Here is a 23,708-nt window from a genome sequence, read left to right as displayed (position 1 = left end):
GCACATAGTATGCACTTAACAAATGTAACTTTTTCTTATTTCTGATTAGTCCGAATGGTTACAATAGTCAATTGTCGACATCACATTGAGACACATTTTCCAGTAGTCCTTGAAAGTCCTGGGGTATAATAATAATTGCTATATTTGTTAAGCACCAGCAGTGGGCCAAACACCGTACTGAATGCTGGGATAGATTCAAGAAGATAGGTCAAGAGCACAGTCTAGTGTGATAAATATTTATGGGCACAGAAGGGAGTGGGAAGAGGAAGGGAGGTGACAGTTTCTAAGGGGAGCTCTTCCCTCTCAATGCACCCCCCGCAAAAAAAAATCAGATTTTCTATTGCTAATATCAGGTATAGACGGTTGTAGAATGTGAGGGTAATGTTTTTGCCATACCCCACATTAAGGAAAATTCAAGTATGATTACATATGCCATCTTTGCTGCAGCACACATGAGCACAACTGTTTTTCTGAAACGGTGTTGTGTGTCAAAAGACACTAGTAGAATGTCTCCATTTAGTAGTGTCCGAGGGCTTACTTTGTGCAGAGCATTGTACTGAGCAATTGGGAAAGTATGGTACAATAGAATTGGTGGACATGATCCCTATCCACAAGGAGCCTAGAGTCTATAGGAGTTTAACATCGTATTCCCTCTAAAGCGCGTAGTGAAAACCTGCAATGTAGTTTGTAGGGCACAAATTAGTACTAGGCTTTCGGGGTAGAGGCAAGTTAATTAGATTGGTCACAGTCCCTGTCCCCTCTGGCTCCCACTGTAAGTAGAAGGGAGAACATGCATTTAATCCCCATTTTCCATTTGAGGAAACTGAGCCCAGAGAAGTCAAGTGACTTGCCCAAGGTCGCACAACAAGCTATTGGCAAAGCCCAGGATTAGCACTCAAGTCCTCTGACTCCCTGTGCTGTTTTCACTAGGGCATGGTGCTTCTCTACACTTACCAAAACTACCTAAGCAGCATTTAACACAGTGTGTAGGGCACAGAGGAGTGAGTTTCCTTCTATGACCATGTCAGGCTGGATGTGAGCTTGCCTATGGGGCAGCAACAAAGTTGGCACGTCTGGGAAACATGGGGAAATAGATCCACCCTTGGTGATTTGCCAGCTCTCAGCACAGGAGGTACCGATCCATCGCTGTGCTCTTGGCACACAACATTCCGATGTTCGAGAGGTGGCATCTTTCCTCCACCCCTTTCTCCCACCCCCACGCCTGCCTCGTTCTTGTTCTTTAATTAAATCATTCTATAGTCGGGTCAAGTTTAGGGCACGTTCAAAGCGTTTTTCTGACTCGGTTGCCATTACGTGAATGCGATCTTGTTTCAAAACCAGCGTGAGTTTGTAGTGCCAGTTTAGTGTGGAGCAGAGAAGTTAGGTTGGGTCTGAAAAAAAAAATCTCTTACTGAAAGACAAGGAGGAATATTTAAGGAAATGGCAAGGGTGTGGGTCAGCATTCTCGCTCATCAATTAATTGTGTTTATCGAGTGCTTGCTGAGGGGAGAGTACTGTACTAAGCAAGCGGGAGAGTACCTGACGGTGGTTGGTAGTCACGTTCCCTGCCCGCAGGGAACTTATAGTCTTCAGTCTATAGTGTTCACCAATTAGCCCTAGTTCACGAAGAAGAGAGCTTCATCGGGTCCCATCCAGCGTACAGTCCAGCGTACAGCGTACACTCGACAGGGGTTCAGAAAATAGTAGTACTACTCCTATCAGTCAATCGTATTTATTGAGCACGTACTCTGTGCAGAGCACTGTACTAAGTGCTTGGAAGAGCACAATACAATAGAATTAGCAGACATGTTCCCTGCCCACAGCGGGCTTACATTCTAAGAGGGAATGTGTCTGTTATATTGGTGTATTGTACTCTCCCAAGCACTTAGTATAGTGCTCTGCACAGTGTAAGCTCTCAGTAAATACGGTCGACTGACATTACTGTTACTCAGCTGTAGCGTGGACCACTTGGTTTGAAGTCTTTCCTGTCATGATCATAGTTGATGGATTATCGTAATAATGATGTGCACCGTGCCCCTCTCACTCTCGCCCCTTCCATTCATACCTCCAAACAGTCATTTATTGAGTGCTTATTGTGAGAGTACAGTATAACAGAGATGGTGGACATCTTCCCTGCCCACAATGAACTTGCAGTCTGGGGGGGAGACAGGCATTAATATAAATAAATTACAGGTATGTACAGCTGTGGGGCTGAAGGAGGGATGAATGAAGGGTTCAAAGGCAACAGAGAAGGGAGTGGGAGAAGAGTAAAGGAGGGCTCAGAAGGGGAAGACCTCTTGGAGAAGATGTACTTTTAGTAAGGCTTTGAAGGTAGGGAGAGTGATCGTCTGTTAGATATGAAGAGAGAGGTCATTCCAGGCCAGAGGCAGGACGTGGGCGAGGGGTCGGCGGTGAGATAGATGAGCTCGAAGCACAGTGAGTAAGTAGGTTGGCATTAGTGGAGTGATGTGTGTGGGCTGGGTTGTAGTCGGAGAGTGGTGAGGAAAGGTAGGAGGGGGCAAGGTGATGGAGTGCTTTAAAGCCTACGGTATGGAGTTTTGGTTTGATGCAGAGGTGGATGGGCAACCCCTGGAGGTTCTTGAGGAGTGGGGTAATGTGGACGGAGCGTTTTTGTAGAAAAATGATCCGGGCAGCAGAGTGAAGTATGAACTGGAGTGGGGAGAGACAGGAGGCAGGGAGGTCAGCAAGAAAGCTGATGCAGTAATCAAGGCAGGATAGGATAAATGCTGGGATTAACGTGGTAGTAATATGAATGGAGAGGAAAGGGTGGATTTTAGCGAGGTTGTGAAGGTTGAATTGACAGGATTTAGTGACAGATTGAATGTGTGGGTTGAAAGAGCGAGATGAGTCAAAGATAATGCCAAGTTTATGAGCATGTGAGACAGGAAGGATTTGAGGTGTCGTCTACAGTGATGGGCAAGTCAGAGGGAGTGCAGGGTTGGGGTGGGATGATAAATTCTGTTTTGGACCTGTTAATTTTGAATTGGGACCTTCGAGTAGAAATGTTCTGAAGGCAGGAGGAAATGTGAGACTGCAGAGAAGGAGAGAGATAGAGGCTGGTGATAGAGATCTGGGAATCACCTGCATAGACAGCGTAGCTGAAACCATGGGAGTGAATGAGTTCTCCAAGGGAGTGGGTGTAGATGGAGAATAGAAGGGGACCCAGAACTGAAGCTTTAGTGACTCCCACAGTAGCGGGTGGGAAGCAGAGGAGGAGCCTGTGAAGGGGACTGAGAATGAGCAGCCAAAGAAAGATAGGAGAACCAGGAGAAGACAGTGTCAGTGAAGCTGAGGTTGGATAATGTTTCCAGGAGAAGGTGGTGGTCCACAGCTTGAAGGCAGCTGAGAGGTCGAGGAGAATTAGGTTGAGGGTAGAGGCCGTTGGATTCAGCAAGAAGGAGATCATTATTGACCTTTGTGAAGGGGTTTTCCATGGAGTGAAGGGGGAAGAAGCCAGATTGGAGAGGATCAAGGAGAGAATCAGAGGAGAGGAATTTGAGATAGCTAGTGTAGACAACTCGCTCAAGGAGTTTGGAGAGGAATGGTAGGAGGGAGATGAAGGGAGCCTTGAGGTCAAGGGTGCTCCCGTGGGGGCACGGGATATGAGTGGGTTTTTTTTTGTTTTTTTACCAGTGGACTGTTTTTATGGCTGAATTGACAGCAGCACTGGGGAGATGCCGTGCCCTTGCCACACTTGCCTTAGTAGCTGCTGTGGCCTTTGCTGCCCTTGCTAACCAGCTGGTTTTCAGGATACCTGCTGGGCCTGCCCATCTTGTGTAATGCCCTGGATCAAAATCCCTCACCACTAATGGCAAAGCCCCAGCTGGGAGTAGAATCCTGGGAAGCGATGTGGTCTAGTGGATAGAGCACGGCCCTGGGAGTCAGAAGGACCTGGGTTCTAATCCCTTCTGCTGGGTGACCTTGGGCAAGTCTTTTCCCGGCTTTGTGCCTGTTTCCTCACCTGTAAAATAGGGATTATGACTGTTAGCCTCTTGTGGGACATGGACTGTGTCCTAGCTGATTTGGTCGTATACACCCCAGCGCTTAGTACAGTGCCTGGCACTTAGTAAGTGCTTATCAAATGTCATTTAAAAAAATGACATTCTTTCTCACCAGTTATCCGTTTTTTATCTCCTATGCTTTGGAAGTATTAAATAGGCTAAACAAATTTCATGCGAAGTGCCAATCTACTGCCAACCTAGAGAAGCAGCATGGCCTAGTGGCAAGAGCATGGGCTTAGGAATCAGAGGACATGGGTTCCAGTCCCGGCCCCATCGCTTGCCTGCTGTGTGACCTTGGGCAAGTCACTTCACTTCTGTGCCTCAGTTACCTCATCTGTAAAATGGGGATTAAGACTGTGAGCCCCATTTGGGATAACCTGATTACCTTGTATTTATCCCAGTGTTTAGAACAGTGCTTGGCACATGGTAAGCGCTCAACGAATACCATAATCATTATTACATATTCTGGGGTATAAATCAATCAGCCAATCAGTGAGTACCAGCCATTTGTAAAAAGCCCCTACTTCTAGCAGTCTTTTGGTTCTTGTCATAAATGAGAGAATTAATAAATTATAAAGGGGCAGCAAATGTTATTTTTAACCACTCTAAGATGAATAGCATTAGAAATTAATAATGTTTAAAGGAAACCTTTTTTTTTCTTCTTTATTCTGAGAAGTGATTGGGTGCAGAGCACTGTTGGAAAAGCCCAGAACAACAGAGTTGGGGAGGCAGTATGGTGTAGTGGATAGAGCAAAGGCCTGGGAGTCAGAAGGACCTGGCTTCTAATCCCAGCTTCACCGTTATGTCTGCTGTGAGACCTTGGCAAGTCACTTCACTTCTCTGTGCCTCAGTTACCTCATTTGTAAAATGGGGATTAAGACTTGTGAGCCCCATGGGGGATGTGGACTGTGTCCAACCTGATTACCTTGTATCCACCCCGGTGCTTAGAACGGTGCCTGGAACATAGTAAGTGCTTGATAGATACCATAAAAAGCAAACAAGCAAAAAAGAAAAATCAGAGTTGGTAGTCAACATCCCTCTTTTCAAGGAACTTAGAGTCTCCAGGGGGAGACAGACATGAACATAGATTAGGGCTCAGGGAAATAGTAAAGCAAAACTTTTCCTTAGGAGAGACTTATCGTTACCCAAAGCTTGGATTCCTTTTGTTCTAAGAGTGAATTTAGGACTTAAAAAGATCATTTAAGGTACCCTGACAGTAGATCGGATGTGATAGAGCAAGTATGTTCAAGATTTTACCATCAAAAGGATTGCTATGACTTGTGAAAGAGAAATATATGCTTCAACCTAGTAAGATTATTAAAGGTGTAAAAATGATATAATACAGTTTAAAGCTATCCTTAAAAACTGGATTTTTGGCAATTTAGAGGTTCCAGAATTTAAATTAGTTTGTAATACAGAATAAAAGTGTGAAAGGTTCTGCTTAGAACAGTGCTTTGCACATAGTAAGCGCTTAACAAATACCACCATTTATTTTTATTTATATTTTGAATTTAAACCAGCCTTTCATTGCTCAAATTTTTTTTCCCATGGTATCTGCTAGGCACTTTCTATATGTCAACTACTGTTCTAAGCACTAGGGTGCAAACAAGTTAATTAGGTCAGACACAGTCCCTGTCCTGCATGGGGCTCACAGTCTTAGTTAAATTAATACCATTTAATACCAGTCTGTTATATTGTTTCATTCTAATTTGTTATATTTCGCTCTCCCCCAGCACTTTACACTGTGCTGTGAGACAGAGTAAGTGCTTGATAAACACCATAATTAACCAACAGCTCTGATATGGGTTGATATGGGTCTGACATCGTCCATCAACTAGTAATATTTATTCAATGCCTAAATTCTTGAGAGAGAATAATTGAATTAGAAAACACAATTCCTGCCTTCCAGGATTTTATATTCAAGCTGGGCCTTAGTTCTCTTATCTGCAAAATGAGGATTAAGACTGTGAGCCCCATGTGGGATTGGGATCTGGTCCAACCTGATTAGCTTGAATCGACCCCAGGACTTGTATAGTGCCTAGTACATAGTTAAGTGCTTAAAAAATACTATGTATATATATATATATAAACAAAGCAAACTCACACAATCATTTACTGTGACACTGGATCACATTGTATCCCAACAGGCTTACATTGCTGGAAGAACAACCCCTAAATTTCTAACAGCAGCCTAGCCAAAAGGCATAGTGAAAGCACCCATTAGAAAGAATTAAGGGTATACTTGCTTTCCTCTTTGCTTTTTTTCATACATGTGTTCTTAGTTGAACTTACTTTCACTCTGTATTAAAGCTGTATGCCTGCCTGTCTCCCCGCAGTAGATTTTAAGCTCAAAGGCAGATTTTGAACCTCCTTATATGAAGGAGTTTAAAAGGAAGTGGGCTGAAGTGGGGTGGGGAAAGAAGACTGAGATGACACCATACCAATAAAGGAACTGAATTGACTTGATGGCAGCAATAGGCATAACAGTAACTGCTGCTCTCAGCAGGGGCTTACTAAAAGGACTATCCCCTGAGGGTGAAAGAGGACACCTTCCAGAACCTTTTGATGCTGAAAGGACCCACAAGAAAGGACAGGAAATCCTTTGTGTTAAGCAACAGGTAGGGAAGGTGAGCAAGAAAAATCCTGGTGGCTATAAAAGCCTAGAATTTCCTGGAAAACTAGGTGGATTTTTTTTTAAACTATTAGGTTCCCAGAGGAATTGCTTGGTCTGTTTCCCACCAGTGAGTCTCACCAACACCATTAGGCAGCCTCACCCTAGATAATTTTGCTCACCCTCGATTAGAAACTGGATTCTTATTTTGTGCTAAATATTCCTAAAACTATATATGCACTATATATAGGCAGAGAGGAACATCTTTACTGAAAGGGTTGAGGAAAAAAGGAGAATAAAGACAATTTTTTATAATCCCGTTAATCTCAAAGACCATTTTCTTATAGTACTTGTTAGGCGCATAAAATGTGCCAAGCACTGAACTAAGCCCTGGAGTGCATACAAGCTAAATCAGGTTGGACACAGTCCCCGTCCCTCATAGGGCTCACAGTGTCAGTCCCAAATTTACAGATGAGGACACTGAGGCATAGAGAAGTGAAGTGACTTGCCTTGTACCTGAAATGAGGTACAGTTAAGTGGTTAGCTTGGTAGGGGCAAGAGGTGTGAGTTGGGGGTGAACCTGAGAAGGAAACAGAGTGAGGAGGAAAGCCATGAATCCAATGGTCAGAAGTTGGTTTCTTGTGGAGAGAAATGAGTGACCACTGGAAATTTTTCTGAGGAGAAAATGCTGGTTTTCCCTGTACAAGGGCTAACGAACGGATTAGTATTTACAATAGTATACCCAACCCTCCTAGACTGTAAGCTCATTGAGGGCAGGGAGTGTATCTTTATTATTATATTGTACCCTCCCAAGCTCTTAGTACAGTGCTTTGCACACAGTAAGTGCTCAATAAATACCATTGAATGAATGATTGAATGAATGAGTTGTGTTCTCCATGATCCCTGCTTGAATGAAAATTTAGTCTAGAGAGAGTGCCTTGTCCAACTGTTTGCCTGCTGTCCATCATTTCTTCAAGCACTGCATCATGGATTATCCAGGTGGAGACCTGTGTTGTTAGAAGCACAAAATTCCTAATTCCCTACTAGTGTTATAATAAAAACCATGTTTTATGGGAGAACTAAGCACTTTGACACTCACTTTACCCCCACAGCACCACTACATACATCCTTATATTGTTCTTACCCTATACCTGTACCTTATTGTAGTGTTTCTCTCCCCTACTAGACTGTAAACTGATTGAGAGCAGGGATCATGTTTACTAACTCCATTGTACTCTCCCAGTTGCTTAATAAGTGCTGTATACACAGTAAGTGCTAAATAGATACTGTTGATTGAGTGTAAGGCATTTGAGAATGATGAGTAAATTACAAAGAATAAATCTTGCCATCTCATTGTTATTGTACTCATACATTTTTCCAGTATAATATTTGGTGGTAATTAAAGCTTATTTTCACAATGAGGAAAATGAGGACTCTTCTTACTTTTTAAATATCTAGAATTTATGTAACCCTTGAAGGTATTTTTCTCTTTTCCCTTGTACGCAGTTCATTAAAAACTAATCTTGAGAAACTTATTAGTGGATGAAAATCCTGGAGTTATATGACGCAGTGTGGAATATACCTGTAAATTTATTTTCATTGTATTTAGATTCCATGTTGTGGCATCAAAGGGAAACCTGGATTGTCTGAATGCTATACTTGTAAATGGAGTTGACATCGCAGCCAAGGATGCTTCAGGTATGTTTTCCTCCAAATATGACAGTACTAATAGTTCTAATAGGCTACTAATAGGTTGTATAAAATCTCATTTTAAGAGGAAAAAAAAATCCAAGCCAACTTAAAAGAGTGGAGAAAAGCATTGTTGTTGATCACTGAGTTGTAAATTAGGTTTGTTAATTTAGGGGAAAATACCTGATCTTCCCCCTATGCCTGTTAGCCTTTTTTTTTCAGTTTACGTTTCTTAGTTTCATCATATTTTTCTGTCCTTATTCTGTCTCCTCTCTCTGGATCCCCGGGACAGTTTGTTGTAGTGAGCAGAGCTCCCAGAGACCCCTGGGGTGGGAGTGTGGGTGGGACGGTAGCCACCCCCAGGGTTTGGTCCAGCCCTGTGTACTTCTTGGATCTCTGAAAAAGGAGAGCTGAAGGGCCTGTTCTGTGCTTCTTGACTGTTACCATCAGCTGCTCCTGGGACAGGGGCCTCTCCCTGAGCATTGGGTGGGAGGGAGCAGATGCTGCTATCCCTCTCTCCTTTGCTTACTTCATCCCTCCTGTGTGGGAATGGATGAAACCAAAACCCCACTTCCCTCTCCTATTTCTCTCTTCCTACACTTGGCTCTGTCTTCTCGCATGTTTCTCAGCTCACTTGCAGCAATCTCTCCCTTCTAGTCTGTTAAGACCCTGCTCACGCCTTTAAAGACTGTTTGAAATCCCACCTTGTACCAAAGGCTTTGGTGCTCTCTCTCTCTCCTTTCCCATTTCTAAATATGGCTGCTTACCTTACATCCCAGCATGGCACCCCTAATACATTCAGTTCTGTCAGAATATGTGTTTTCACAACGAATCTTGGCTAGAATCTGATGGCAGAATCAGGGAACGTTCTTCCAAAAGCACAAGTCTGCCTGAATTCAATTATAATTATTGTTAATAATAACGGTATTTTCCAAGTGCTTCCTAGGTGCCAGGTACTCAACTAAGCACTGAGGTAGATACAAGCTAATCAGGTTGGACACAGTCCATGTCCCACGTGGAGCTCTCAGTCTTAATCCCCATTTTACAGATGAGGAAACCGAAGTACAGAGAAGTTAAGTGCCTTGCCCAAGGTCACATAGCAGATTAGTGGCGGAGCCGGAATTAAACCCTGACCTTTCTGACTCTCAGGCATGTGCTCTGTCCACACAGGAGAAACTGTGAGCCCTCTTTCTCTTTTAATGCAGAGAATACATTCTGCCAAAACACACACCCAGGAAAAAAAAAATCATGCTAGAGTAATCAGTCAATCGTATTGTGCGCTCACTGTGTGCAGAGCACTGTACTAAGCGCTTGCTAATACAGTGGAATTAGCAGACACATTCAGTACTTGTCCTCTCCTGCCCCATATGCATGAGCACAAGTCGTTCCTCTCATCTCCCCTGGTGCATTATCTCAAAACAGGCTCAGATTATCAGACAAATATCCCCTAAGTCCCTTGCAGCATTCTAGCCAAAATGCTTGCTGAAAACAGTAAGTATGGTGGCAGAAGGACCACTTAGGTTATCAAATATGCATTGATTATATTTAAGATGTGATATTCCCATTTCTCCATTTTATACTTTGGTTATATGTGACTCGTTTTTTTGAATCAAATCGAACAGATGCATTCAAATTTTGCTTTACATTTTGGATCCGGGAATTCTTTACCATTTTACCATATAGAGAAATGAATAGATTGAAGACGTAACAGTCAGCAAATATATTGAATTTTAATTGCTGTGTTTTAACTTCTAGGGAGGAATGCCTTGCACTTAGCTGCAAAATATGGACATGCCTTATGCGTACAAAAGCTTTTACAGGTACTGAAGGTTGAATCCATAATTTGTATGCATGTATAATAAAAGTTAAAGGGAGGCTTTTGGTATTTTTTTTATGGGTAGCATTCTGGAGAAAAGAAACTAACATGTTGATTTTGACTTTTTTTCAAGTTTTGTTGGAAAATGTAAACAACAAAAGGGACGAAACACTGGGGAAATGAATCTCTCAGTCACAATAATAATGTTGGTATTTGTTAAGCGCTTACTATGTGCAGAGCACTGTTCTAAGCGCTGGGGTAGACACAGGGGAATCAGGTTGTCCCACGTGGGGCTCACAGTCTTAATCCCCATTTTACAGATGAGGGAACTGAGGCACAGAGAAGTTAAGTGACTTGCCCACAGTCACACAGCTGACCAGTGGCAGAGCTGGGATTCGAACTCATGAGCCCTGACTCCAAAGCCCGTGCTCTTTCCACTGCGCCACGCTAGTCACACTTATTGAGTGCTTACTATTTGCAAAGCACTGTACTCATGGCAAACCGTAGTGAATACATAGTAAACTATCCAGAAACTGCCACCCAATTGACCATAGCTGAGATGAGAATCTTTTTATGCCTCAGTTTATAAAGACTGTTAATATGTGGTACAAGGTAGGTCATGGTAAAACCCACATTTTTCCTAAACCGATGTGTACCAAAATGCCAGTTAAGAGCTTTTTCTAACAGCCTTCAGTTCTAATTCCTACTCCACCACTTGTCTGCTGTGTGACCTTGGGCAAGTCACTTAACTTCTCGGGGTCTCGGTTCCCTCATCTCTAAATTGAGGATTAAGACTGTGAGCCCCATGTGACACAGAGACTGTGCCCAGTCTGATCGACTTGTATCTACCCCAGCGCTTAGTCCAGAACCTGACACGTAGTAAGTGCTCAACAGATGCCATTAAAAAAAAGAAACAACAACAAAAAAACCTTTTAACAAGTTAATTGAAAATGGCTGTTTTCCCTCTTTGAAGAGTACCATTTTAAAATGAAGGGAGGTTAACTTTGGTATATTCCAAGTTATATAATGTAAATGTAATGACCTGCTGTAAGTCACTGAGGCATGTCCCTCATCATGGTTTACTCAAGATGATAGAGAAAGAATCTTACCCCCAACTTCCTCCACTAGCCGCAAGTTGTCAAGTACTACTCAGCATAGTTCATGGCCCCCACCAGAGATTTAAAAATAATAATAATAGTAGTACTACTACTAATAATAATTGTGGTATTTGTTAAGCGCTTCCCGTGTGCCAGGCACTGTACTAAGCAACAGGGTGGTTACAAGCAAATCAGTTTGGACACAGTCCCTGTCCCACATGGGGCTCATAGTCTTAACCTCCCATCTTATAGATGAGGTAACCAAGGTGCAGGGAAGCAAAGTGACCTGCCCAAGGTTGCAAAGCAAGCAAGTGGCAGAGCCAGGATTAGAATCCAGGTCCTTCTGCCTTCCAGGCTTGGGCTCTTTCCACTAGGCCACCCTGCTTCTCATGTGTGTTATTTTGGAATGGAGCTGGTGGCCGTTGGGGTATTCATTCATTCATTCAATCAGTCATTTATTGAGCCTTTACTGTGTGCAAAGTACTTAGGAAAGTACAATATAACAACAAGCAGGGCTAGAGGATGCAATAGTTGCTGGTTTCTAGGGATTTGGGGAGCACAGTGGCAGCTGGTCTGGCCAGTCAGTCATATTTATTGAATGCTTACTGTGTGCAGAGCACTGTACTAAGTGCTTGGGAGAGTACGTTATAACAATAAAAAGACAATTCCCTGCTCGCAAAGAGCTTAGAGTGTAGAGGGGGAAACACATTAACACATTAAATAAATAAATTATGGATATAGACATAAGTGCGTCTGGTGTGTCTCTTTATGGGTCCCTTTGAGACAAATACCAGAGCTGAGTTGCCATAGAGGCTGCGGAAGCCACTGGGTCCAGGGCAATGATTTTGCATTCAAACCAGCCATCAGCTTGGTATAAATGGAGAATTCCAGAGGGTAACATGTTGTGGTCTCCCCCCACCTCATCCCCCTTTCCCCTTCACACACCTTCCACTAGCTGCAAGTTGGGAGGAATGAAGTTCAGTAGATGGCGGGGAGGCGGAAATAAGATAATTACGATTTGATGGTCTGTTCATAAAAATATCAAATAAGGGAATTTAAAAAATGAAATATTTTAGGATTGAAAGTCAAATATGCGTTCTAGAAACATCCATAATTTTTAATAGAATTGTACCAACTCTCTTTAATAGTATAACTGTCCTACTGAACATGGGGACCATCAGAATAGAACAGCCCTTCATGATGCGGGTAAGCAGCGACCTCGTGGCTTCGGGTTGTGACCTGGATTGTAACGTGATGCAGTCTCAGTTACTCATCAAACCTTCTAAATCATTGCAATCTGTGTTGAAAGTGTGCTCTAATGCAGTCGGCTGTTTTTGAAGTTTAGTGAGTAGTCTCTCATTTCAGCAAACGGTAATGGTAGGGTTGCATCTTGTTGCGATTTGCCTCTCTAATAATAATAATATTCATTGAGTGCTTACTATGTGTCAAGCACTGTAGTAAGTGCTGGGGTAGAGACATGGTAATCAGGTCAGACGCAGTGTCTGTCCCACAAGGGGCTCATAGTCTGCGGAGCGAGAACAGGTATTGAGACTCCTTGTTGATGGAACCGTGGCCCATAGAAGTTGTGACTAGCCCATAGTCACACAACAGACAAGACTCAGCATGGCCTAATGGAAAGAGCCCCGGCTTGGGAGTCAGAGGACCTGGGTTCTAATCCCGGCTCTGCCACTTATCTATTGTGTAACCTTGAGCAAGTCACTTCATTTCTCCCAACCTCCATTGCCTCATCTGTAAAATGGAGATTAACACCGTGAGCCCTGTGTGGGACAGGAACTGTGTCCAATCTGATTATTTTGTATCTACCCCAGCGCTTACAGAGCCTGGCACAAAGTAAGTGCTTAACAGATACAATTTAAAGAAAAAAAAAGGGGGTGGAGCCAGGATCGGAACACAGGTGCTCTGACTCCGACCTTTGCTCTTCCCACGAGGACACCTGGTTTCCATGTTTTCTGTAGAATCATGTACTAATTTTATAGATTAGGCAAAATGGACCACCCCTGTAGGTGTGTGATGCTGTTATCAATACCCAAAGCATTTTCTTGAAGTTTTGGAGATGAGAAAAGTAATATTTAATGAAAACTTCAAACAACAAATCGAACTACAAATAACTCTCTTACATTTTTGTGGAATTGGTGTCTTCAGAAAGACAAGCATCTGTTCCTTTGGTTAATTGTGGACCATTCTCTCTCAAGGTTTTTTATTGTAATGAAAGGGATATTTTTTTCAGTAAGTGTCTTTTTAACATATAATGGACAGAGACAATTTGCTGGTTTCTGGATAACTGAGTCCTGGAATACATTTCAAGTTCACAAAGACATTGCAACCTTGACCAGTCTAAACTTGCCAAGAATTGCCTCTTGCAATATCAGCTAAATAGGTAGTTATTCAGTTGCATATTCAGGTTAGATTTCATTTGTTTTATGTATTTTATACTCTGGAATGATTCCTGCTCTGGCACCCTGATGGTGGATTTTTTTTGGAGTCATCTCACAATTTTTTTTCCCCTTTTGACATAGTTGGTGTTTTAGTAAGTACCCACCCTCAGCATTAAGGTCAGCTGGTCACCAAAAGATGAAAGAGAGTTTCAGTTATTTGGTAGTCAGTCAATCATATATTGAGCATTTACTGTATGCAGAGCACTATACTAAACACTGGGGAGAATACAATAGAAGCAGCATGACCTATTGGCAAGAGCATGAGTTTGGGAGTCTGGAGGTTTTGCATTTTAATCCCGGCTCCACTACGTGTCAGCTGTGTGACCTTGGGCAAATCTCTTCAATTCTATGTGCCTCAGTTCCCTCATCTGTAAAATGGGGATTAAGACTGTGAGCCCTATGTGGGATAGTCATTGTATCCAGTCTGATTGACTTGTATTTATTGAGCGTTTATCTACCCCAAGTGCTTAGAATGGTGCTTGGCACATAATAAGTGCTAACAAATACCGTAATTATTATTATTACAATATAGCAATATAACAGACACATTCCCTGCCCACAACGAGCTTAGTTGGAGACCAAAGCGGCCTGTGGAAGTAGAGCCAAGCTAGTTATTCTCATTGTAGAAAAATGAAGGGAAAATCAAATTCCAGTCATCTCTTCAGCCTACTTCTAGTTAGTTAGCAGACTGGTTGCAATGATGGGGGACTTCTTACTTCACCCCATAGTAACTGGAATTAATTTGAAGAGGGTATTGCTGGGTTTTTGTTTGTTTTTTAGTCAGCTTGCATAACATTACTTCACCTATGGTGGACAGAGAAGGCGGTGGTTTTGGAAGTGGAGGCACTCTTAGGCTTTGAATGGAATCTGGGAAACTTCTGAAAAGTGAATACACACTGGTAAAACCATTCTGTTTGTCTCGGTTCTCCCAAGCTATGACTGACTGTACCTCTAGCATTCAGCTGCTGTGTGACCATGGAGCCTCAGTGAATGCCAAAGACGCGGTGAGAATCCCTTATTCATTCACTGGACGAATTCAAGAGAGTTGAGTTTCTCACCATTCCCAAGGTTTACGCTTTTCTCCCGCTTGAATTTTCCCTGCTGCTCAGGATGGGCGGACACCTCTGGTGCTGGCCACTCAAATGTGTAGGCCAAACATATGCCAACTTCTGATCGACCGAGGAGCAGATATTAATGCGAGAGACAAGCAAAACAGGTAATGGCCTTTATCGGTGAGAAAATCATGCATATAATTCTGTGTGTTTGTGTGATATATAATATATAGAAGGCCAGAAAACTGGAACATTCATTTTGGCCAGAATGCATGTTTTCAGTGAAAGTTTTGGATAGAACATGAGGGCAGAAGAATTGACGAACATCTGCCTAGATGTTTAATGTTGCGGTGTTGAAAGAAATAGAGAAGCATCACGGCCTAACGGATAGAGCACGGGCCTAGGTTCTAATCCTGGTTTGGCCAGTTATCTGCTCTGTGACCTTGGGCAAGTCACTTCACTTCTCTGGGCCTCGGTTACCTCATCTGTAAAATGGGGATTAAGATTGAGAACCCCATGTAGGACAGGGCCTGTGTCCAATCTGATTAGCTTATATCTACTCCAGTGCTTAGTACAGTGCCTAGAAATAGAAAACACTTAACAAATACCATAAAAACAAACAAACAGTTATGCTCATTGTCAGACATGGGATAGGCATTACTCTTAGACTTTCACCCCTATGTGTAACAGGGACTGTGTCCCATCACATTCATCCTGTGTCTACCCAGTATTTAATACCGTGTTTGCCACATAGTAAACGTTTACTAAATACCACCTCTGTGGGAAAAGTAATTATACCCACATTAACAATTTAAGCATTGAAGTGAAAATTTAATTCTTTTCAAAGTATTTCAGTAAAAGCAAACTCCACAAGATATAGAAGAAATCAAATAGAGCTGAAACTTTTATTTGAGGTGTTTATTTATGAAGGTGATCAAGATATTTTTTAGCTCAATTCAATCAACCTGCTTAATGACTTAGAAAAATTCACAGACTGGATTATAATGTAAATTCTGCTTCTGTTTGTCCCGGACTTTCCTGAGGCAGGGGATTGGAACACATATATGAAAATCCATTTAAAAAAGGGAAGTCTTGCTCCAGTTGCATTTGACATACCTAAAGGGAGTGTTGTTCGGGAAGGAAGAATAAGAAATTCTACTCCTAATTTCAGACATTTTCCAAAGTGCAAGTCACCTAAAACATTGATTTTAATTTTTTTTTTGTTTTGGTACCAGCATTGTTTTCTAGTGGTGTTTTAAGTATGTCGTGACTTTAAAGGTGTCCATTTTTATTCCAAAAATATCAAAGAATAGCAAAATTCCTATAACATGGGGCTTGTATTCCTGAAGAATTTCATCAATCTATCTACTAGGCCATGCTGCTTCCATATTTATTGAGCATTTACTGTGTGCAGAGCACGGTTCTAAGTGCTTGGGAGAGTACACTATATCAGGCACATTCCCTGCCCACAACAAATTTACAGTCTAGAGGACCAATAGCATACCCAAAAGTTTTTCCCAACACAGCACTATATCGTGTCCATGTAGATACATGTTATGAGAAAAAAATTCCCTTATTATTTAGTAACATAGTATCCAAAACGCAAAATGAAAAACATGCAATACAGAAGAACTCATCACACTCATTCCAGAAGAAAGTTGCCAAGCTGGTCAAGAAATCATTAGGATCCAGGGTAGTCTTGGAAAACCGGCTTTTTGGGAGTGTTGTTAAAGACTCAAGTTAGTGGATTTTTACATGGAGTCGAAAGAGGTTGAGTCCAACTTCCACTCAGTGCCCCTGTTGCTGTATTATTATTTATGACATTTTTGTATGGTATTTGTTGAAGCACTTACTATGTGCCAGGCACTGTTCTAAGCACTGAGGTACATACAAGCTATTAAGTTTGGACCCAATCTATGTTCCACATCGGCCCTCAGTCTTGATCCCCATTTTACATATGAGGTATGTAAATCCCCATTTTGCAAATGAGGTAACTGAGTGAGAAGTGAAGTGACTTGCCTAAGGTCACGTAGCACACAAGTGGCAGAGTGGGGATTAGAACTCAGGTCCTTCTGACTCCCAGGCCCCTGCTCTAGCCACCAAACCACACTGCTCTCCTTCAGGACTTTTGGCAAAATGCTGGGCACAGATGCCAGGATAATTCACAGGGTCACTGGCCCGTAGTCTAAAGAGATGGTTTTAGGTGACCTGGCACACAAGGAAAGAACAACATGACGCACCCAGCATAAACAAACAGTTTAGACAGTGACGTTAAGAGCTGCGGTATTTGTAGTTGAAGGAAGTGGGCACAGTTTTTCTCTGCTCCTAGAGGACCGTCCCTGGTTCAACAGTGTAGGCCTCTCTGACATTTTAAATGTTGGGAATGTAAGCTGCCAATGCACCTTCTGTCCATCCCAAGCCAATGGGCCATAATAATAGTGATTACTAACTGTGGTGCTTGTTAAGTACTTACTGTGAGCCAGGTACTGGGGTCGATACAAGTTAATCAGGTTGGACACAGTCTCTGTCCCACGTGGGGCTCACAGTCTAAGTCAGAGGGAGTAGGATTTAAATCCCCAGTGGGGTAACTGAGGCCCGGAGAAGTGAAGTGACTTGCCCGAGGTGACACAGAAGACATGTGGCAGGTCAGGTTTAGAATCCAGGGCCTCTGGCCCTGAAGCCCATGCTCTTTTCCCTAGGCCTCGCTGCTTGTCATGGTTGAACCTCTGCACTGGGGCCGGGGCCTCTTGGGGCCATGGGGTTGGTGCTGCCTCAGGAGTCCTGCGGACCCAGTTGGAACCTCCAGATGTTTGCACTGGCCTGGCTGGAGGCCCAAGCCTGTCAACTGGGCTACCAAGGGACAGCACTGGGACCTTCCACCTAAGTGCAGGGGTTTTAGGGGTGGGCTTACAGGACAGGTGGCCAATGCAGTCCCTTGGATTGTGAGCCCCTTCCTCCCCGGCCTCCGCCCCTGAGGGACCACCTGGCTGTTCTCTCTCAGCATGTAGTACAGTGCTCTGCAGTCAGTCAGTTATTTATTGAGCACTTACTGTCTGTAGAGTACTCAACTAAGCACTTGGGAGAGGACAATAATACAGATACATTCCCTGCTCAAAATGAGCTTACAGTCTAGAGGAGCACACAATAGGCGTTTAAATACTATTGATTTATTCAGTCATATTTATTGAGCACTTACTGTGTGCAGAGCACCGTACTAAGCGCTTGGGAGAGGACAGTGCAACAGAGTTGGTAGACACGTTCCCTCCCCACAAGGAGATTACAGTCCTTTTCTGATAGACGTTCCACAGTGAAATAACATTGTGAGATGGGAAGTCTTATGGCTTATTCAGTTTTAAGCTTAGCTGGTTGACATGGATTCTTTCAGACCTAATAAAAATAATGGTATCTGTTAAGCCCTTACTATGTGTCAGGCACTATTCTAAGTGCTGGGGTAGATTCAAGCTAATCAGGTTGGACACAGTCCCTGTCCCACATGGGGCACACAGTCTGAATCCCCATTTTCCAGATGAGCTAACTGAGGCCCAGAGAAGTGAAGCGACTGACCCGAGGTCACACAGCAGACTCTTGGCGGAGCCGGAAATAGAACCCAGGTCCTTCTGACTCCCAGGCCCGTGCTCTAGCCGCTAAGCCCTGCTGCTTCCCCTAGACAGACCTGATCTGGCAGAGTAGGGTAACCTTTTCCCTGGGCTTTGTTTAACGTTTCCCAGGATCTACTGATTAGTGAGGTCTCCCTCTCTCCCACTTTATTTCCTCAGGACGGCGCTCATGCTAGGCTGCGAACATGGCTGTGCGGAGGCAGTGGATGTTTTGATTAAAAATGGTGCCGACATCAACTTGCTAGACTCCCGGGGTCATGACAGCTCTTACTATGCCAGAATGGGGGACAATCTAGACACTCTGACCTTAGTGAAGACTGCCGTTACCAACTTCAAAGGTACCCAAACTCTCCATCAACCTGTTTCAAGACTTCTAGAATTTGACTTATTTGAAAGGATTGAAAGACTTTTTCATGAATAAGAATCTTCTGTTTTGTTGGGAGTTTAGAGTTTATCCGTTTCCTAGTGCCACACCCTGCTTCTGTTTATTGCTGATTGACGTGGAGGAAACCAGTCTGTCTCCATTTAATCTGTACTTCTTGAGGAAACACTTTTGTATCTGTTGAGGTGCACATGTTTCTAGCTCCAGTGGAGTCCAAAACAAATCTCAAATCCCCATCCCAGTTTATGGAAAAGACATTTCTTGTCATAGGTAGAGATGCCCTGTCCGTTTCAGTGATCATAAAAATAATAATAATAGTACTGATTAAGCACTTAACTACATGTCAAACACTGTTTTTAAGCACAGGGGTGGATACAAGTTAATCAGGTTAGACACAGTCCCCGTCCCACATAGGACACAAAGTCTCAATCCCCATTTATAGATAAAGTAACTGAGACACATGGGACGACCTGATTATCTTGTATCTATCCCATTCATTCAGTCATATTTATTGAGCGCTTACTATGTGCAGAGCACTGTACTAAGTGCTTGGAATGTACAATTCGGCAGAGTTTAGAACAGTGCTTGGCACATAGTAAGCGCTTAACAGATGCCATCATCTTATTATTATCTCCTTACAGTCTATAGGGGCCTAATAGTCTACAGGGAATGATTTTGGTATAACATCTGTGAATCTTCCAAGAAGAATATATCTAAGACCCTTGTATTTTCTTTCAGATGAAAATGAAGATAATGGGGAAGAATTAACTCTTTTTTAAAAGTAATTGAATCAAAACAATATCTGATGGAATCCCTTTTTGCTTCCCACCTAATTTTTTTTTCTTTTTGCTCTTTAGGAAGACTGTCATTGAAGAAAGGACTGGGTACACAGCAGGTAAGTCCTTTTCTAGCCTGAAATAATTCTAATTTCTGAGTTTGGAGGGAATTGTAAATGAACACTTAACATGACTAAGATTGTTCAGTGCTGCATGTGGAAGGATGTCACTTCCCTTCACCTTTCCACCCTATCAATCATTCACTTATATTGAGCACTTACTGTGCGCAGAGCACTGTATTAAGTGCTTGGGAGAGTGCAGTACAACAGAGTTAGTAGACTCATTCCCTGCCCACGAGCTCACAGTCTTGAGGGGGAAACAGACACTAATATAAATAAATAAATGACGGCTGTTTCTCTTCCACCCTGGTGGAAGAGTCAGCCTTTTGTGGACAAAGTTCCCTTAATCAGTGAAGCGAGAGTTCACGAACACTGTACCTGATAATTTCATAATAAGAGCCGAGGTTTTGGAGAATCCTTATGTCATCACTTTTCTTTTGCCTTAGGTGACCAGCAGATTCTTCTTACTGTCTGTATTTACATGTCTTCCTCTGCGCTCATTAAGTTTACACCTTACTGACCTACCATAATGTTCTTCTCATCATCATTATCATAATAATTATGGTATCTGTTAAGCACTTACTATGGGCCAAGCACTGTTCTGAGCTTTGGGGTAGATACAAGCAAATCCGGTTGGATACAGACCCTTCCCCACATGGAGCTTATTAACTTAATCCCCATTTTGCAGGTGAGGTAACTGAGGCACTGAGAAGTGAAGTGACTTGCCCAGGGTCCCACAATAGATAAGTGGCAGAGCTGGGATTAGAACCCATGACCTTCTGACTCCCAGGCTTGGGCTGTATCCACTGCACCATGCTGCTTCTCATTATATTTTTCGAAAGCTCCCAGAAATATGAAGACTAGCTATGATAAATGCTATACTTACACTCTATTTTGCTCTACGTCCAGAGAGAGGCAGATATGTTTTCCAAACCAATCAGTGTTATTTGGAGCACTTATTGCATGCAGAGCACTGTACTAATCACTTGGGAGACTACAGTACAACAGAGTGGGTAGACTTGTTTCCTCCCCACACAGAGCTTATAGTTTAGAAGGGGAAGTAGACATAAAAATAAATTACAGATAGGTCTGCCAGTGCTGTGGGGCTGAGGGTGGGGTGAATATTAAGTGCTTAAAGAGAACAGATCCAAGTGCGAGGGTGATGTAGAAGGAAAAGGGAGTAGGGGAAATGAGGGCTTAGTCGGGGAAGGCCTCTTGGAGGAGATGTAATTTCAGTAAGGCTTTGAGGTTGGGGAGAGAGGTGGTCTGATGGATATGAAGGGGAGGAAGTTCTGGGGCCAGAAGGAGGACACGAGTAAGAAGGCAGCAGTGAGACAGATGAGATTGAAGTATAGTAATCAGGTTGGCATTATAGGAGCAAAGTGGTCTACTTGGTTGTAGTAGGAAATCAATGAGGGGGCAAGGTCATTGAGTGCTTTAAAGCCACTGATAAGGAAGAGGAATTAACTGGAGAAGGATTTCTAGGGGAGATGTGATCTCAGAAGGGTTTTGAAAGTGAGGAGAGTGTTAGCCTGGGGGGGTGTGAAGTGGGAAGGGGTTCCAAGTAGGGGGAATGGCATGAGCGAGAGGTTGGAGGCGGGAGGGGGGAAGGAGACAGGGAGTAGGTGAGTTCCACAAGAATAGAAAGGACCAGCTGGAGAATAGCGGAAAAGAGTGGATAAATAGGAGGGAGAGAGCTGATAGAGTGCTTTAAAGCTGATGGTCAGCAGTCTCTGCTGCGGAGTGGAATAATAATACTAAAAGGAATTGTGATATTAAAAATTTACTATGTGCCAGGCATTGTACTAAGTGCTGGAGAAGATTCAAGAGAATCAGGTTGGACACAATCCCTGTCCTACATGGGTCTCACAGTCTAAAGCCCTGTTTTACAGATGAGGAAACTGAAATACAAAGAAGTTGTGACTTGCCCTAGGTCACCCAGCAGACAAGTGGCAGAGTGGGATTAGAACCCAGGTCCTCGGACTCCCAGGCCCACACTCCTTCCACTAGACCAAGCTGCTTCTCAGGAATAGAATGGGCAACCCCTGGTGGTCTTTTAAAGAGTGGAGAGATGTGGGCAGAATGCCATGTTAGAAAAAGGATCGGAGCAGCAGAGTGAAGTAAGGAATGGAGAAGGGAGAGAGTGAAAGCAGGGAGGTCTGTGAGGAGGCTGTTGCATTAGGTGAGATATGATAAGTGCCTGTACCATTGTGGTATTCATTTAGATGGAGCAGAGTGGCTTAGTGGATAGATCATGGTCCTGGGAGTCAAAAGGTCCTGGGTTCTAATCCCAGCTCTGCCACATGTACTTGGGCAAGTCACTTCACTTCTGGGTCTCAGCTAGCTCATCTGTAAAATGGGGATGAAGGAGCGTGAGCCCTGTGTGGGACAGGGATCGTGTCCAACCTAACTTGTATCTACCCCAGCACTTAGAACAGTGCTTGGCACATAGTAAGCGCTTAACAAATAATAATATTATTATTACGGAGAGGAAGGGGTGAATCACAGGAATGTTATGGAGGAAAAATCAGGTTTTTGAAGCACACTGAATAGGAGGGTAGAAAGAGGAGTAGAGGATAATGCTGAGGCTTAATACTGTTACTTTATATTAAATACTGTTCCGTCAATTAATCTGCTTCCCTTAATTTTTGAAACATCGAAAGGGGATTTATTTTAGTGCTTTTTTCTATAAACTGTTTAATCATCTCTGAAGATTCCAAATCCTTAAATAATAGAGCTGGGTTTCTTTCTGAGTCATATAAGCAGCTTCCCCAAATGCACAAAGCATTTCTATTTCCTCCATATCCTGTTTCTTTGCCTTTGAAATCTTTCAGTTTTACTTGAGTAGCATTCCATTTTAAGCTCTTGCGTGTTTACCAGTGCCCTGATTAGTCTCTCAACATGTCCATTAATTTCATCCCTTTGATGACAAAAATTAGGTTTTAGAAAGAGTAGGGAGGGCTCATTTGCAAGTTTCAGGAGCAATAATCTGATTCAAATTCTCTCAGGTATAGTGGTAGAGTTGCTCATAGTTAGAATTGAATAAGTGAGCACAGTGAAATCATGGCTGCACAGATCTTATATGCGACTCCTACAGATTTATTTACGCATGTGCCTCTCAGGTGAACTATGGGTGTGGGTAGGGGGAAGGGAGGTGGTGGGGTCTGTTTGTGTGGTAGCTTCCTGATAGGGGCCAGGTGAGGTTTCTACCAACATTACCTTTCCCCACCCACCTGCCCCCGCATTTCCATCCTCCAGCCCTCTTCCAGTCCCATATACATTTTGAGAAGCCAGGGAACCTCTCCCCTCATCTTCCTCTTTCTTTTCTTTCTGCCATCTCCTCCTCATCCCCCTTCTCCTCCTCCTTTTTCCCCTCCTCCTCCTTTCTTCTCCCCTCTCTCCCACCTACCCCTCCTACTCCTAAACACTCAATAAATATGATTTGCTTGACTTCTCCTCCTCCATCCTCCTCCTCTTCCTCCTTCTCTACCCTATCCACCCCCAACAGATAATCTGGAATTCCTGGTGTCTTATCATGGAGTCATGCTGCTTATCTTTAAATGCTCCTGGTGAAACTCCAGTTTATAAACATTGTCATTTGAGCATTGTATGTTGTTGTTATAACCAGTGACGAATGAACAAAAACAGATGAGTCAGATTTTAGTTTTATGGACTGGCTGATAAAGACTCTCCCCACCCCTCCTATCAGGCACCGTGGTTCAATTTTTTCCTGACATCTCTTGAAAACACCTAATTCACTCCCTGGATTGTTAGTAATTGAGACCAAAAGTGTATTGATATTAGTCTTAAATGTATAAACAACTGCATAGTGACGTGACGTGATTACTGGGCTTGGTAGAATGAATTCTGGATTGACTTGACAGCATCAACTTCAAATTTATGGTATTGGGTTGAAATCTAAAATAGAACATTTTAATGTAATTTAAGACTCTAAATGAATCTAATGTTTGGTCATTAATTCAATCATGGAACCTTCAAGTAACAGATTCAATAATTTGTTGAACGCGATACTTTTCCGTAGGGAAAAATCCATCTGTGGATGGTTTAGCA

The 23,708-nt window shown here is 42.9% G+C and overlaps 1 protein-coding gene across 3 annotated transcripts in view; it reads left to right on the top strand.

Annotated features, from left to right (window-relative positions):
- Window positions 1–23,708, top strand: part of UACA (uveal autoantigen with coiled-coil domains and ankyrin repeats) — a 102,672-nt gene that overhangs the window by 48,405 nt on the left and 30,559 nt on the right. For all 3 annotated transcript variants that reach the window (XM_029065129.2, XM_029065130.2, XM_039912267.1), the window contains exons 3-9: window positions 8,243–8,331; window positions 10,078–10,142; window positions 12,384–12,441; window positions 14,625–14,695; window positions 14,801–14,907; window positions 18,520–18,698; window positions 19,600–19,637. In XM_029065129.2, the coding sequence (XP_028920962.1) occupies window positions 8,243–8,331; window positions 10,078–10,142; window positions 12,384–12,441; window positions 14,625–14,695; window positions 14,801–14,907; window positions 18,520–18,698; window positions 19,600–19,637 (607 nt within the window). The remainder of the gene's footprint in view (window positions 1–8,242; window positions 8,332–10,077; window positions 10,143–12,383; window positions 12,442–14,624; window positions 14,696–14,800; window positions 14,908–18,519; window positions 18,699–19,599; window positions 19,638–23,708) is intronic.

The sequence above is a fragment of the Ornithorhynchus anatinus genome, chromosome 5 (assembly GCF_004115215.2).
Source record: "Ornithorhynchus anatinus isolate Pmale09 chromosome 5, mOrnAna1.pri.v4, whole genome shotgun sequence".
In the NCBI taxonomy this organism is placed as follows: Eukaryota; Metazoa; Chordata; class Mammalia; order Monotremata; family Ornithorhynchidae; genus Ornithorhynchus; species Ornithorhynchus anatinus.
This window is presented reverse-complemented; position numbering and strand designations above follow the sequence as displayed.